General features: G+C 44.3%; 1 protein-coding gene across 3 annotated transcripts in view; it reads right to left on the minus strand.

Moving 5' to 3' along the window:
• Nucleotides 1–502: 502 nt before the first annotated feature.
• The window catches only part of CSRNP3 (cysteine and serine rich nuclear protein 3), a 189,423-nt gene continuing 172,109 nt past the window's right edge, over nt 503–17,816 (minus strand). For all 3 annotated transcript variants that reach the window (XM_077883087.1, XM_077883088.1, XM_077883089.1), the window contains 2 exons: nt 3,880–4,176; nt 503–1,618 (listed from right to left, as the gene is read on the minus strand). In XM_077883087.1, the coding sequence (XP_077739213.1) occupies nt 524–1,618; nt 3,880–4,176 (1,392 nt within the window). In that variant the 3' untranslated portion in view covers nt 503–523. The remainder of the gene's footprint in view (nt 1,619–3,879; nt 4,177–17,816) is intronic.

A 17,816-nucleotide genomic window follows, 5' to 3' on the forward strand; every position in this document is an offset into this window, starting at 1 on the left:
CTACCATAAATAAAATACACATGGAACGATTAAATCTTTTTTTTTTCTTACAATAGGTACTTTTACATTTAAAAAGTCACCATCATCTTCAGATTTATCGAAAATTAGGACTCTACATCTTATTTTTTCCCAGTCTTAAGTTAACAATCTTGCACAGGCCCGATAATCCAAAACTTGGAGCTCTGATCTACACAGCTTGGCAGGTTTCACACAGTTTGACAGGTAGGCAACTGTGAGATAGGCTTTTTTTTTTTTTTTTAAATTAGCATTTTTCTATCAAAAGGGTCTGAAATCTTTTAAAATCCTCATAGAGACTGTATTTGTGCAAAGCCACCGACACGTAGCTAGAAAGGAGAGAACAAAATACAGTCTGGAAGATTCGCCGCGGTCCGGGGGGTGGTTCTTGGTCCTCAGCTTGCAGAACCGCGGGCCGGGTGGATGCAAGGGGGTGGGGCGCCTCGAAGGAGGGCGGGGCGGGGCGGGGCGGGGCCGGCCCGGGGGGGAGGGGGGGGTCGCGGGGCGCCTACACGGGGACCGTCTCCACCACGGGGGACGTGATGCACTCGTCGTGCAGTCTGCTCTTGTCGGCCAGACTCAAAGGCTTCTCCGCGGGGTGCTCGGGGAGGTGGCCGTCCCCGTGCAACGGGGACACGAACCCTTCCGGGGGGGGCCCCTTCAAGTACGAGTGGAATTCCACCTGCGGGTGGCTGGGCCTGCGGTCGGGGTACAGGCTGGTGCAGGGCACGCCGCCGTCGTCGGCCGACGAGCAGCACACGATGACCGAGGGGCTGGCGGCCGGGTAGTGGGGGGGCCCGTAGGCCTCCTCGGCCTGCCGGGCGTAGTCGGCGAACTGCTCGGGCGTCATGCTGTAAGGCACCAGCGAGAGGGCCCCGGCCTTCCCGGGCTCCCGGGCGGAGTAGCCGTCGGCGGCCGGGCCGGGCGGCCCCGGGACGTGGCTGTCTATTTGGTAGTAGAGGGTGGAGGAGCTGGCGTAGAAGGACGCGCCCTTGGCCGGGCCCTCGTGCACCGCGCCGCCGTCGGAGTAGCACAGGACCGACGGCAGAGGCACCACCTCGGCGTGCGCGCCCAGGCCGTCCACGAAGCTGTCCCCTTTGTCGTCGTCGTCCTCGTCCTCCTCCTCCTCCTCGTCCTCGTCCTCCTCCTCCTCCTCCTCCTCCGACTCACTGGGCGCCAGGCTCTGGGTGCTCGAGTCGGTGACTCCGCTGCAGAAGCTGCTGCCGTCCTCCTCCTCCTCCTCCTCTTCCTCCTCCTCCTCCTCCTCTTCCTCCTCCTCCTCCTCCTCTCCTTGGCAGTCCAGCTCCTCGGCGGACTGCAGGTGCAGCACGGCGGCCTGCGGCTCGGCTTCGATCTCGAAATTGTCCGCGATGGAATATTCCACCGAGTGCGCCACGGGGCCCACGGCGCTGCCGTGCGCGCTCGCCTCCGCGTGGCAGCCGTTCAGCGCCGGGATCTGCTGCTCCCGGCTCTTCTCCAGTTCAAGTTTCATTATCGTGTGCAAAAAGTGAGTCCGGACACGGATGGGGTTAAACTCAATTCTACCTGCTGTGTTACTACATCCTTCTTTCGTGCAGCCGCACGGGAAAGACATTCGATCCACCTTGGAGGGAAGAACACAGTTAGCCCCGTGCCACGCCCCCCGGCCGACCCGCCCGCCCCTCCCCCGCGCCCCGGGGACCTGGGCTGCCGGACCCCAGCGGCGCCGCCACCAGCGACAGCCACCCCCCCGCACAGGCGCCCGGAGGGGAAGGGGAGCCCGCCAGCCCGAGAGGCAACCTGGCTGCAAGATCTGTACTCAAGAGAAAGGAGCCATGGCTGTCAGCGGGCGTGCGAGCTCATGGACCGACCCCCCCCCCCCCCCCGCCCCGCCTTCGTTCTCCGTTCCCCCCTCCTTCTCCATCCTGGTACTTTCCCTCCCGTCTTTTTTTTTTTTTTTTTTCCCCTCGAGTCTTTTTAAAGCCTCTCCATTCCCCAAGCCCGGCTCACTTCTGCTGCACGCCAGCTCACATGCACAGGTTTTTTTTTTTTTTTTTTTTTTTAGATTCTTTATTTATTCATGAGACACACACACACACACACAGAGGCAGAGACACAGGCAGAGGGACAAGCAGGCTCCGTGCAGGAGCCCCGTGTGGGACTGGATCCCAGGACCCCGGGATCACGCCCTGAGCTGAAGACAGACACTCAACCATGAGTCACCCAGGCGTCCCTCATGCCCAGTTTTAAACCACACACGCTTACTGCCCCCATCCCTACCTACTATTTTTAATCAAAGTTATTTGACATTTTGCCTACCAGCCACACCCCCCGCTTCTTGGCTTACTCTAACATGAATTTTTCTGCCTGACGTGTCCATATGGACACCGCTTTGGATCATGCGGCCTGACAATTCGTCCTCGTTGTGTTTTCTTCTCATTTGTTTGGATCCTTGGTCCGTGGCGCCTGCGTGTGTCCTGCAGGACTGTGACGGTTGCACACATTTATGACTCTGACCGATGGACCCATGCATTTGGGGGTGCCTGGCTCTCCCTTGCCCTTCTCCACTCCAGTAGGCCATAGGCCTCCCAGATTCAGTCTCCCAGAATCAGAGCGACTGGGCTCTGCTGACAGTGTCTGGGTTCACCAAGTGTCATGGGACTGAACTCGTCACTCAGGTGATAGGTGGTATTCCCAGCCATCCAAGGGCACCCCTTAGACATTTGCTAATTGCTGACTGCTACCGATTACCCTGCATGCACACCAGAGCACAGGCACCCACAAAGAGCCGCTTGCCACCTTATCCAGGAGCAGGGAGTTTCCTCTGCTCCAGAGAAGAGGGCAGACTCCAGCAGTCATCCTGGTTTCAGGAAAAAGTAGGGGCAGGGGGCAGACCCAGAATCTATAGCTGTTTTCTTACTCATGGATCCCTTTTCCAGAACTGTCCTCTCTTTCTGCCTGCCCGAGGGGCTGTCCTTGTCAAAAAAAGGCAAGTTTCCTCATAAAATAATAACACCTAACTAATCATGGAGTGTAAATCATAGAGATGTACGGGGGCTTGAGAATCACCTAGTCTGGGGGTTCGTAAACTCTCTTTCTCTTTTTTCTTTTTCTTTCTTTCCTTTTCCTTCTTTTTCTTGGTAAAGGGCCAGAGAATAAATATTTTAGGCTTTGTGGGCCATACAGCGTCTCTGGCGACTACTCATTGCTGTTGTGAAAGCATGAAAGCAGTCATGGGCAACACCACAACAGGCAAACAAAGAGACACAAAATGACTGGGCCTCACTAACGTGTTACTTACGGAGACAGGTGGCCGGCCAGATTTGTCCTGTGAGCTATAGCTTGCCAACCTCTGATCTAGTCCAGCCCTTTCATTTTTGGGATAAGCACACGGTGCCCAGAAAGTTGACCTGACTTGCCTATTTCACGTACCTGGCAGAAAGCAGAGCCAGGGGTCGAACTCCATTTTCTGAAGTCCCAGTCGCATAATTTTTCCACCAGTAGTGCCACCTCTAACCTCTCACCATCGTGTCCCCCACGGATGGACCAGAAGACACGATCTCACACGTCAGAGGTGTCATCATCTCTCTGAGTGCTTGTAAACCCCCCCAGAAGCGAGCACAATAAAGCGATCCAGGGGGAAGTCCTTCGGATGGGCTTAGCTACAGCTTGGGCTGCCTCTCACATCATCTCGTGCGTGTGTCAGCCTGTGGGCACACCCACAAACGTCCTTGACTCACTATTTCTCCCCGCTGGAACCCCAGGCCTGGCCTTGCTCCAGAGTGCCTTCCTGTGTGTGAGAAGCTTCTTTACCTGTCACAGGCGGGGTGCTGTAGGTGCTGTAGGAGGTGCCACCTCCGGAGTCCTCGACATGCAAAGCCTTACCTGACACTTGATGCCCGCCAGGCTGCAGGTACACGTTTCTGGATCACAGAACACTCGGCAGTCGCAGCCACAGTCCTCCCGCGACAGGCGGATGGCGCGCAGCTCATGCTTTTCTTCCACGTCAATCTTCTTCACCCCAGAGGCCCGCAGCAGCGCTCTCCTTTTCTTCGTCGGCAGCGGTTGCAGGAAGAAGTACTCGTCTACCTCGGTGTTGTCCAAATCAATATCATCATCCGAAATGTCATCCACGGTAAGGGTGCTAGCTTCTTCGGATTCCACTGTGCCATTCTTGGTCATCTGGAAGCACAAAGCGGCCAACAGACTTAGCGTCGGCGGGGCCCTCAAATCCCTACCCTTACCCTTGGCAGAACAAAACGGAGTCATAAAACACCACGTCCCCATAATCCATAGCGTTTGTGGGTCACTTTATTTCCTTTTCTCTTCCTCTTTGGAGAAGTCACGAGAAAGGGGGATCCCTGGGTGGCTCAGCGGTTTAGCGCCTGCCTTTGGCCCAGGGTGTGATCCTGGGGTCCCGGGATCGAGTCCCACGTTGGGCTCCTGGCATGGAGCCTGCCTCTCCCACTGCCTCTCTCTCTCTCTCTCTCTCTCTCTCTCTCTCTGTCTATCATAAATAAATAAAATCTAAAAAAAAAAAAAAAAAGTCACCAGAAAGAAAAAGGAAGACATCGAAATGAGAGGCTTTTAAATGTAATTGGGACTCTTAACCTCCTAATGCAAGGAGCCAGAGTCGTTAGAGTTGGTAGCCAGCACGATGTGACAAAAGGCCAAAGGTTACAGCTGCCCATCAGTGAAAGCTATCTTTAGACTCAGTTCGCGATGGGCGGCTCTGATGGTGGAGTCGACGTGTCCTTGTTCCCAGGCGATAGCATCCTAGCAGAAGCCACTGCCGCCTAAATCAGCAAACTGTCCTTGAAATAACCACTCTGTCTCTTGGGCGCCAGCAAAGCCATGAACGAGGAAATAACATCGTGCTGCGCTGTGCTTTGGGGTCACAAACCTGGTTACCCTGCAGAACATTCCAAGAACGAGGCCTTGATATGGAGTAATCCGTCAGGTCAGGGTGCTACCAGAAAGGCAAGGAGGAGAGGGCAGGGCTGGCAGGCTCTTGCCAACCGACACCCAAGCAATAAACTCAACCGCCAAAGGGGCTCACGTGAACCTGTGCCCAAAGCACTGGCTCCTGCGTCATAGCTCATGTGGCTCGTCCATGGCTATGGCTCGTCTACTCCTAACTATTCTGCATCTACTGATATTTCTTTTCTAAATTAATTTCATCCATCAGTAAACCCTGAATCAGTATTTTACTTCTGTTGTACCAGCACTTTATTATGCTTCCTGCATAGAAAAGCACTCGGAAAAGAGGCATTTTCTCTATCAGCGAGAAATGTATCCGGAGAAGCAGCACACGAATAAATGCAGAAACTCCGCAAGGGCTTACTCCAAATACAGAAGCTACTTTGATTCTTTGATTTTAAATGTGTTACTTGACAAACTTTATTAGTTGTAATTATTACCATGCGATTTTTATTTTTTTATTTTTATTTTATTTTTTATTTTTTATTTTTTAATTTATTTATGATAGTCACACAGAGAGAGAGAGGCAGAGACACAGGCAGAGAGAGAAGCAGGCTCCATGCACCGGGAGCCAACGTGGGATTCGATCCCGGGTCTCCAGGATCGCACCCTGGGCCAAAGGCAGGCACCAAACTGCTGCGCCACCCAGGGATCCCACCATGCGATTTTTAAAAATTTACTTATTTGAGAGGGAAAGAGAGAGAGTCCATGGGCGAGGGTAAGAGTAGGGAAGCAGATTCCCATTTTGCAGGGATCCCCAAGATCGTGACCTGAGCTAAAGGCAGACACTTAACTGACTGAGCCACCCAGGTGCCCCCATGCTGTTTTTCATCTTAATAACGGTTCAGTTATTACACAGTTAAAATACTCTGATGACATCAGACACCATTCTTTTATCTTACGAGAAGAAAGTCCAGTATATAGACAAAAATACTTTTTACTGACCAAACCCCACAAACTCTGAATATGTTGGAAAACAAATAGATCACTGGTCCTTACCCTCAAGAAGAGGAAACAACACAGTAGCAAGTGTATATTTAAATATTTTACAGATGGGCTCTGAACTTCATGTTCAAAAGCTACTAAATTATATATTTTTTTTAATATTTCAGAGCTTAGATCTGTGTTCAGGCAACAATGGGCCTTCCCCTTTATTGGGTTTTGCTTCTCAGTGTGATCTGCAGTGCATTTTCCTTGTTGGCATTTCTTTATGCTGTATTGGCTAAGCTGCTACCATGTTTCTGTGATGTCCAACTACTAGGATGTTACTTTGATTGCTTGCTGTTATCATTTTTGTTAAGAATTAATTTGCTGATAGAAGCATCTATCCGTGAAGATCTGATTTCCTAAGAAATTCAAGTGTGCGATTGCCTAGCACATACTCAATCCTCCTCGATAGGTAAAGCTGCATTAACAAATAGGAGGCATTACCTTTCCCAGCTTGTCACTTCTGTGGCATTTAGATTGGTTTTCATTAATTCCTGGCCTGTCTATGTGAACCTTGTCTGACTCCACAGCTCACGTAGAACACCTAGGACTTGGTGAGCACGATTCATTTTAATATTTCCTTCCTACTTAATCTCCATGTTCTATACTTAAGCTCCCTCATGTAACTGGTAACATCACAAAACGACGAAAAGCCCTCCATTTTATATCAATAGGGTTTGATTTAAAAAAAAAAAAAGACTGCTGTCTAACATATCAGTGCAAATTGTTAGGGGAATATGAATTACCAGTTGGCATCTACAAATTTTAAAAGAAGCTTTCTCAAATAAGTTACAGAGATGATGCTTATTCCAAATATAAGCGCTCTTAAAAATACAATCTTAGTCTCTTATTCTTATTCTTATCCCACATATTTAAATTACAACAAACAATTTCATTTCAAGATAAAAATTCAATTAATAATCTAAAAGCTCGGGGATCCCTGGGTGGTGCAGCGGTTTGGCGCCTGCCTTTGGCCCAGGGCGCGATCCTGGAGTCCCGGGATCGAGTCCCGCGTCGGGCTCCCGGCATGGAGCCTGCTTCTCCCCCTCCTCTGCCTGTGTCTCTGCCTCTCTATGTCTATCATAAATAAAAATAAATTAAAAAAAATAATCTAAAAGCTCTTCACTCAGAGCTACATACTTGTTTAGGAACCTGCAGGGGCCCTAATCTAGATTTCAAAATCTCAAGTTAACATTGAAGAGATCTGGCAAGGTTTTCTCCTCACCTCTCCACTATCATCCTTGCCATTTTTTAAAAAAAAATTTTTATTTATTTTACTTGAGAGAGAGAGAGAGAGAGAGAATGTGCTTAAACAGTGGAGGTGGGCAGGCAGAGGCAGAGGGAGAGAGACTCTCAAGCAGATACCCTGCTGAGCACCCCACTTGGGGCTTGATCTCATGACCCCGAGATCATGAAACCAAGAGTCAGATGCTTAGTGGACCGAGCCACCCAGGAGCTACTTATCTCTGCCATTTTTAATGAAGATTAGAAATATTTGAGTTCATCCTGGTCAGTTGCCTTTTCTCCCCTTCCTCAGTTTCTGGTGTGGTAAGCAGCCATTGAGATACTCTCTGCCTCCCCAGGCCCTCCTGTGGTCTGTGCCCATTTGTTTCTTTAAAATCCAAGCCACATACTATATGTTGGCAAATCGAACTCCAATAAAAGAATATACAAAAAAAAAAAAAAAAAAAACCCAACAAAAAAACCCCAGGCCAAACTTACTGAGTTTAAATGCTCTCTAAAATCGATGCATTACAGGAACACCTGGGTGGCTCAGATGGTTGCGTGCCTGCCTTTGCGTCAGGTCCTGGGATAGAGCCCCATGTCACGTCGGGCTCCCTGCTCAGTGGGGCGTCTGCCTCTCCTTCTCCCTCTGTCTCTTCCCCCCTTGCTCATGTGTACGCTCTCTTTCCCTCAAATGAATAAATACAATCTTTAAAATAAAATAAAAATGTTGAATTGCATAGATTATTTTCAAAAGCATCTTCTCATATTCGAGCAATGGGGAACAAAGTCAGTGAGCTCCCTATTTCGGGGCACAACTCCTGTCCATCATGCTCTCAAGACCTGGTGCAGAGAAGCCAGGGAGTCTTCAAGATTGCCTCGCCTACTTTTCCGGACCTATCACCCAGCTTCACAAGAGTATTCACTTTGTACATCTCTTTCCCCCTCAACCCCAACATTATTGAGACATAATTGACATATGACATTGTGTAAGCTTAAGAGGTGTGTTTTGATTTAATGCCCTTGGATATTGCATCATGATTACCACTAGCGTTAGCTGACATCTCCATCATAGCACATAATTCCCACTTCTTTTTTGTGATGGGAACATTTCAGATGGACTCTCTTGGCAACGGTCAAGTGTGAAACACAGAATTGTGAGCCACAATCACCGTGCTGTACATTAGATCTCCAGAACTTATTCATTTTACAACTGGAAATTTATAACCTTTGACCAACGTCTCCCCATTTCCCTTATTTTCCAGCTCCTGGCAACCACTGTTCTACTCTCTATTTCTGTGAGTTCTGCTTTTTTAGGTTCCACACAGAAGAGCTATCATACCGCATTCATCTTTATCTGTCTGACTTACTCCACTTAGTGTAATGCCCTCACGGTCCATCCATTTGTCGCAAACGGCAGGATATCCTTCCTTCTCACGGCTGGAGACGATTCCATTGCATGTATAGAACATTTCTCTCTGTCAACAGGAGTGTTACCTTTAAATGTCTTTTCTCTATCTCAAAATAGATCCATTGAATTTTCAGGCTTTAGTTTATCGGATGCAGCCTCCTTATTTTATGCAGTAATGAGGCCCAGATTAACTGTGACCTCTCCAAAACACACTTCTAGAACCTAATTCCCTGACCCCTATGCTTTTCCCTGTATCTCAAAGTTCCACGTTTCTGATGGCAGGCAATGTCATGCTGGAATCCTTCTGTGGAATTAAACACGATGTATCTAAAAACCTCTTCTGTTCATTAAAAAAAATGCATACAGAGTAATGAGCACATTCAAAGGAATGCTTCTTTTTTGAGACAGAGACAAGACTATCTGTGACATGGACCATTTCTAGTTCTGCGCTCTTTCCCCAATGTAACGTTGCCTTTCCAAGAGCTAAGAAAAAACTTGCCAAAATGTGGCTTAATTACACTGTGGTAAACTACCGAATAATGCTGGCCCTGACCCCTGCTTTTGTTTCTGTGCACGTATGTGTGTAAAAAGAGAGGTTGGAGGTGAGGATGAAAGAGAAGTGGGAGTGAAGTGAGAGGAGATTAACAATACAAATAAGAGCAATTTTTGCTCGGTGCCCAGCGCTACTCTAAGCACTTTACCTACATTAACTCATTAAACATCACAAAAATCTCATTAGGTAGATATTAGCATTATACTCATTTAACTGATGATGAAACAGAGTCACTGGGTGGTAAATAACTTGTCCAAGATCACAAGCAGTAAGGGTGGGCACCAAGTCACGGCCTTAGATATCTGACTCTGCAGCATGTGCTCTTAATTGCCATGATAATACATATATATATGGCTTTTATATATTAAAATATGTTGAATAGCCTTTGTGTTTACTTTGTATACAAGTATTAGGTATGTCAGTGCACAAGATACAGGTGCTGATCTCAATGGATTAAAGAGGTGAGGAATCTAGTCATTTTAATCCAGTTCAAAGGGCTTTCCAAGCTGAGAATGAGCACAGGGCACCTAGAGGGGGTGCTGGTGTGGGGTGATGAAGAAGACTTCCACATGTAAACTTAACTCTGAAGACTGAGTAGCCGTGAGATGAACAAGTGCAGACAGAAGGATTTCACACTCAGCAACAATACAATTTCAAAGGTCTGACATGGAACAGAGCCTGGTGCTTTTATTGGCCTACAAATTATTCAGAGGACTGGACTTGTACAGGATCCCTTCCTGTCTTGGTCCATAAGCAAGGAACAAAAAGTAAATAAATAGTAGACCTCTAGGGAGTAGTTCCTCTGTTCCTCTGCCTTAGTCACCTTAGAGGTGATAAGTAATGACCTAACTCATGATTTGATTAAATAATCTTTATCTTATTTTAGATTTATCCCAAATTTGTGTACATTGATTTATATTATATTGGAAGGATCTTAAGGTCAAGGACTCTAGAGTGTGTGTGTGTGTTTGCATGTGTGTGCACATGTACATGTATTTGCTAGCTTTGTTCCAAGAATAATTAAGATGAGACTTAGTTCTTAAGTCACTGGGTAAACTTGTCCAGACTCATTCTACAATTGAAAGGATTTTAACTTTCTTTAGGTAGACAGAATTCAAACATCTTAATTTTGCAAATCTGTCTGATTCGTGCTGATAAGTATGAACAAATAGTTCCCAAGCCCAATTTACCCATCTAAATACACTTGAAGGATAGGATACATTAGAGGAATGATTCTCAGACTGCTCTAGGTCAAGTCTTAGGCAAGGGGGGTTCAAATGAAAGTCAGCATTCAATCCCCTGCCTTTTTTTTTTCTCGCCATGTCATGTGGGGATGAATTCCAAACAGATGAAATTTTGGGTGAATTAAGTACCTGAAAGGACTATTTCAATGCCAAGTGATTATAGAGAGGGAAACACTACTGAAAATGTAGATTCAAAGTGCAAAGACAAGACAAAAACCCACAAAAACAAAAACACTCCCATTTGGGAGTTAAAAGGTACTCTTAGTAATAATGTCTCCTGGTTATTACCAAGTTATTAACATATGTGAATATAATAATGGAAAGAAATAAGGATGTGAAAATAATTCAATTCCACAAACACTGATTACTGCCTATTGCAGTGATGATAATGATGTTAAGAAAGACCCAAGCTACCGTATATTGAAAACCAGTCAGTGGGCTCCATACTTTATATAAATTATCTCATCTAATTTGTACAATACTCTTTATGAAGTATGTTTTTAATAGTTGAGAACATTGGAGCCTTGAGAAGATAATTTACCAAAGTCTAGCTAGTGTTTGTACTGAGAATCAAACTCAGGTCTATTTGACCTCAAAGCTAAAGCCAGGTTCTTGAGACCAGTTTAGAGTAGGAATACTTAGAGGAACCCTGTACATAAGAAAAAAAGGATATGGTTGCAGCCACATTCCAAGAGCTGATCTCAGTGCTATAGGGTAGCAGACAAAAGAGCAGTACAAGCTTCCTTAGACTTAGCTCATTCAGAAATGAAAAATATGATTCAGACACAGAGAACAAAAGCTCAGAAAAGAAGAAAAGAGGAAGCAAGCTAAAGATACAGGACATTTCTTTGGTACCTAATCTGTGAGCGTGTGGTGGCGGACTTTCTAATGGAGATGCCAGTAGAAGAAGCTAGTCTAAGCGATAGCTACCACTGTTAAACTTTCTCAGATGACTTTTGACTCATTTACCCTGGCCTGCAGTTAATTAGCAGACTATGCTGCCTAAGTTTGTGATAATATATTAGTTTTGGAGATTAGCTTCATGTATATTTCCCCCAACATAATGTGCACACACTGAGACAGAGACCAAGTCAGGCTTGTTTACCACTTTATCCCCAGGCACTTTGCTAATTGCAGTCTGACAGCAATTGCTTAATAAATATTTTTGAATAAATGAATGAGTGAATGAATGAATGAATGAATGCTTAAGCACTATGCTATACTGCCAGCCATTGTACTAGGTGTCAGGATTTACAGATGTATAACAATTCGTCATCTAAAGAGCTTCCAGCCTGGTGGAGAGATGATCACGCAATAAATATGATACAATGCAGTAAGGGAACAAAATATATGTGCAAGTTATAGAAGTGGCAAGGAAGAGGAAATGATAGACCAGTGAGATGGAAGGACAGATACCAAGACACAGAGAAGGATTATTTAGTTCCTATTCTGATTCTACAGTCTCTCTCAAGGAGAAAACCTTCAAACCAGAAATGGGAGAATGGATATATTAGTAAGGATTTTTTTTAATTAATTTATTTTTTTATTCATGAGAAACACAGAGAGAGAGAGAGAGAGAGAGAGAGAGAGAGGCAGAGACACAGGCAGGCTCCATGCAAGGAGCCCGACGTGGGACTCGATCCCCGTCTCCAGGATCACACCCTGGGCTGCAGGCGGCGCTAAACCGCTGCGCCACCGGGGCCGCCCTGTTAGTAAGGATTTAACATACAACAAAAGGTGGGGAAAGAGTGAGATAGTACTCAGCTGCTTCATGTGAGAATCTCCAGGTCCAGGCCATTCATGCTCTCGAGCAAAGAAAAAGTGTGAAGCTATAGTTGTTCAGTCTAACATGTGTGAAGCACTATGGGGAAAGGAATCAAAAGATGGTCAACATGGGAGTGAATTGTTTAAAAAGGAAAATTAATTGTAGGTAATATTCTAGAAAAGATGATTTAAACAAATGGTCTTTGTACATTTGAAGAAAGAGAGTAGTGACTACTGGAGTTATTGCTTGAGTTCACTAAAGAGAGAATGTCCACTTTTCATATTGAACCCCGTGCAGAACCTCAAGCTATAAAATAGATAAAAGCGGAAGTAAGGTACAGAGAACTCTGACCCCATGGAACACAACTAACTAGAAAACCACTCTAGTCCTAAGATGCTCGGACAAAATTTTGTATGTTCTTTCCATGAAGGGCAAAATGCAAATTCATTAATAAGAGTGTGGTTGGATATGTGGATTTTTAGTTATTTGAACAGCTGAAAATGTCTCTAATAACAGGGATGCTCAGCTCTTTTGCACACCAGTGAGCCTGGGAAGAGGGGTGTGGCACAAATACCAACAAGTATCAGCAGAGGTCATGGTGGGATGGGTAAAGAAGAAAGTCCCCCGTCCCCCTGAGGATCACTACTCTGAGAGGATATCCTGAACTTGATCCTGTCTTGTTAAATATAGTTTTTAAATCAAAGCATGGATGAAGACTGAGAGGTGGGATTATCACATTGGAGGATGACAAGATCAGGTTTATTTAAATTAAAGAATAAACTTTATTGATTGCTCTGTATGTCATGTCCCACACTAAAGAGGATTCTTGCCTAGAGATGTACAAAGTTTTGATGATGCTGACCTGACTTACCGGGCTTTGTTTGTTTGCCTGCTTTTTGTTGTTGCTCTTTTACTTACTTAATATGAACAAACAAACTCATCAAGATCCAAAAAGCTCCCGTACCTTTAGTATGTACTCAAGGATAGAGCATCTACAACTTAAGGCAGGGGGGGTGAGGAGGATAACGTAACATATTCCTATACACCGTGGATACATCCCATCTAGAGTACAAGATCCAGATCAAATACCATGTTTCGAGGTAGACATTAACAAACAGCATTGTATCCAGGGAATGTAACTGGAGTGAAAATGTCAGAAAACCACACCCTGGGAGGATTAGTGGGAAGAACTAAGGATGTCTAATCCCATAGAACAGCAACACATATGGACAGCCACATGCAGAAGAATGAAACTAGACCATTCTCTTTCACCATACACAAAGATAAACTCAAAATGGGTGAAAGATCTAAATGTGAGACAAGAATCCATCAAAATCCTAGAGGAGAACACAGGCAACACCCTTTTTGAACATGGCCACAGCCACTTCTTGCAAGATACATCTATGAAGGCAAGAGCAACAAAAGCAAAAATGAATTATTGGGACTTAAGATAAAAAGCTTCTGCACAGCAAAAGAAACAGTCAACAAAACCAAAAGACAACCTACAGAATGGGAGAAGATATTTGCAAATGACCTATCAGATAAAGGGCTAGTTTCCAAGATCCATAAAGAACTTATGAAACTCAACAGCAAAGAAACAAACAATCCAATCATGAAATGGGCAAAAGACATGAAGAGAAATCTCACAGAGGAAGACATAGACATGGCCAACATGCACATGAGAAAATGCTCTGCATCACTTGCCATCAGGGAAATACAATCAAAACCACAATGAGATACCACCTCACACCAGTGAGAATGGGGAAAATTAACAAGGCAGGAAACAACAAATGTTGGAGAGGATGTGGAGAAAGGGGAACCCTCTTGCACTGTTGGTGGGAATGTGAACTGGTGCAGCCACTCTGGAAAACTATGTGGAGGTTCCTCAAAGAGTTAAAAATATACCTGCCCTACGACCCAGCAATTGCACTGCTGGGGATTTACCCCAAAGATACAGATGCAGTGAAACACCGGGACACCTGCACCCCGACGTTTATAGCAGCAATGGCCACGATAGCCAAACTGTGGAAGGAGCCTCGGTGTCCATCAAAAGATGAATGGATAAAGAAGCTGTGGTCCATGTATATAATGGAATATTACTCAGCCATTAGAAATGACAAATACCCACCATTTGCTTCAACGTGGAGGGAACTGGAGGGTATTATGCTCAGTGAAGTAAGTCAATCGGAGAAGGACAAACATTATATGGTCTCATTCATTTGGGGAATATAAAAAATAGTGAAAAGGATTAAAGGGGAAAGGAGGGAAAATGAGTGGGAAATATCAGTGAGGGAGACAGAACATGAGAGACTCCTAACTCTGGGAAAGGAACAAGGGAAAGTGGAAGGGGAGGTGGGCAGGGGGATGGGATGACTGGGTGATGGGCACTGAGGGGGGCACTTGACGGGATGAGCACTGGGTGTTATGCTATATGTTGGCAAATCAAACTCCAATAAAAAATAATTAAAAAAAAAAAGAACAGCAACACATGGAGCCCACATAACCCGCTTGTCAAATATTGGCATATCCATCACCATTGCTTTCAAACACTTGGAGTTTGGAGAACAGGAGCAGGATTTATTCTGTTTACCTTGAAGGCAGGACTAGGGTCAAAAGATATAATTAGATGGCAGCATACTAGTCAATGTAAAGAAGAACTCTCTAACAATTACAGCTGGATAAATAGAATTGGCTCTCTCAAAAAGCAGTATTCTCTGGGTCATGGAAGATGTGTAGTAAGTGGCTTTGTAGAGGACATGGTTTTGTGGTATGAGTTAGATAGACAATCTAGTCACTAATTCTCTGGCAAACTGAAGAAAAATATCCATATTATTTTGATATTCAGTCAAATCTTATAATTCTTCTGCTCATTACTTGTTAACTACAGGTGGCAAACTGGAACCAATTTAATTATGCCCTCAAAGAACCAGGAAGATTTGACTGTTTTGTCAGCTTCTAAGAACTTCAACAACCTGAATTTACAATGTGTCTGTGGCTTATGTACCACCACCAGAGTCACCAAAAAGGATGATAATATCAACATATAAGACGTATAAACCTTCATACTTTCTGTTATCCTCCCTCTGGTTTAGACCAACATTGTTTCTTTCAGTGGTGGCTACTAAGCCAAATAAATCCAACAGTGTACTGGTAAATATTTAACAAGGATGTCACTGGAAAAAAAATAAAAGGTTCTAACACGTTGTGTTTGTCAAGTCCTATGGTGTAAATAGTGTCCTCATGGCTGATTTCAAGCTACCATTGGGAGAATATATGCACAATACACTTTAGTGAGCAACTTTTGTGAGCTGGCTGGAGCACACCACTGGATGCACCCCATAGTTTAATCAGGAGAATCAGTTCAATTGATTTCTCCTGAACCCCAGAGGATCAATGTATATTGCATAGGAAGGATGTAGAGATTACATATGCTTAATTGTTCTATTAAAATTAAATACCAGCAATATTTTGAAAGAACATATTCTTAAATATATTGCATTTGCCCAGGGCTGTAGCCCAGTCTCTCAGTCTCCATCGCTTTGATCAGGTGTATTTTTTCTGTTTTTCATTTGGTGTTGGAGCAGGCCTCCATTTAGGTATACATTCTGGAAGCACTGGCACTACCTGTGCTCTTGAGCAAGCTGTACAGAGTCTAACAGAGAAGTTCTGTAGGGATAAATGGAGGTAAAAAATACCATGACCAGCAGACTCTGATCTGTCTGATAAAGAATTATAGTATGATGAATTAGTTAAAGACACATCCAAAAGTTTGGAAACATAGATTTGAGATAATAGCCTGTGGCAACCATTTCTCATAATCCTTTATATTTTCGAGAGCATTTAGGATATTTACCTAGAAGTTAGTAAATCACAAGACTGTTTAAGAGATATAAGGAACAGGGCTAGAGGTTAAGGTGGAGAATTATGTTGTATGGGTGAGTCACTAAGTGAATAAAGCACAACCATAAGGGTAAGATTTCAGGTGAAGAAAATTTAGGTAGAGATTTTTAAAGGGTTGATCATTAAAGGAAGAGTTACCACCTGGCATTTTTTTTTTTTTTTTTTTTTTAATAAAGAGAGAGTGCAAACAACCAAGCATTACTCAAGGAACATGTGACTGAAGGATTGAGAAAACTAATTCTGGGAAGTAATTGGAAGTGGTACCAGAGTGCAGACAGTCCTTTGATCTCAGAAAGGAGAAAAAGAACAATCAAGATTGAAAAAACATTGAGAAGGAAAGCCAGTCAAAGCTGTGAAAGCTAAATTAAATTTCTTAGAACAAGGTAGTAGAATCCAGTAAGATACAACCCAGAGGCAATTGGAATGCCAAGGCTCTTTGAAACATAAATGGCTGCCTAATGCATTTTGCAGATACATGAGAAATGGGAATAAAGGCTAATGTAATTGTTCAACAATGTGGTGCAGATGATGAAATCTAAGCACTTAATTTGGAAAAGAGTACAGTATTAAGATGACCGCCTTGATTACTGTGAAGAGTATGACATGTTTGAATGGGCTTGACAGGCAAAACGGATACTCTCTGTAATTCAGAAATCTAAAGCTAGTTATTTCTTCTAGGAACAAGAATTTTATTCATTTAGCTTTCTCTATTGATTGTTTTGTGACATTGTTTGGAGCACCAACACCATCAACAAAAAAGACACCTGAGAGCCCAAATAGAATTGGATTTTTTTTTTCTACACATCTAATTGGATATATTATTTCCCAATGTGGCTAGCTCATAATTTGATTAAGAGATGGATTTCGAAATAAGAAGCGATATTACAGTGAAAAACTAAATTCCTATTCTTACTTGTTTCCAAAGTGTGTAGTGTGTGTGTAGTTTGTTTCAAGAAGTGTGTGGTGTATGTTTCTGTCTACAAATCTTTCACTGAAAGGCAGCATCAGAAGGGGTGCCATTACAGAGGCAGGCTCTCTATTTGGAACCTAGTGAAATGCCCTGGGAAGACTTGGAGGCACAGTGGAAAGAGGAACTTCTCCTTACTGTTCTGGGCTGTTGGTTCTCAAATAAGGAAAAGGGAAATGACTCGGTTCCACGTCCAGTGGGTTTCCTGTGGTGTTGCGGCTGGTCTCCATGGGGAGGGCTTTGGAAAGTGTTTGTCTTGTCAGAAGTTGTCTTCTCTCTCTTACTCCATAGAAAGCTCACTGCCACTCACAGAGGACCACCTCCAGCCAAAGCCAAAGTGGAGAAGTTTGTACAATCCTTGCTTTCCTCTTTTGACCCTGTTCTGTGCCAGCAAACCTCCTGCTGCCCCAGTCAAAATAATGGAATCAATTTAGCTACATTTATTTTATTACTTACTCCAGAGGTATTAGTATTTCAAGACAAATGTTACATTAAAAGTCAAATTTTTAAGTATCAGAGTGATATTTTTGGATAGCGAATGTTTTTGGAAGCTAATTTTAGATTTTGGATAGCTAAACCCTAGATAAGTATAGTCAATGATATTTTAAAAATCTTAAAAGTTAATATAATAGAGGAATTATAATTAAAATATACAACTGTTGGGGATCCCCCTGGGTGGCTCAGCGGTTTAGCGCCTGCCTTTGGCCCAGGGTGTGAACCTGGAGTCCCGGGATCGAGTCCCGCGTTGGGCTCCTGGCATGGAGCCTGCTTCTCCCTCTGCCTGTGTCTCT

This window comes from Canis aureus, chromosome 34 (genome assembly GCF_053574225.1).
Source record: "Canis aureus isolate CA01 chromosome 34, VMU_Caureus_v.1.0, whole genome shotgun sequence".
In the NCBI taxonomy this organism is placed as follows: domain Eukaryota; kingdom Metazoa; phylum Chordata; class Mammalia; order Carnivora; family Canidae; genus Canis; species Canis aureus.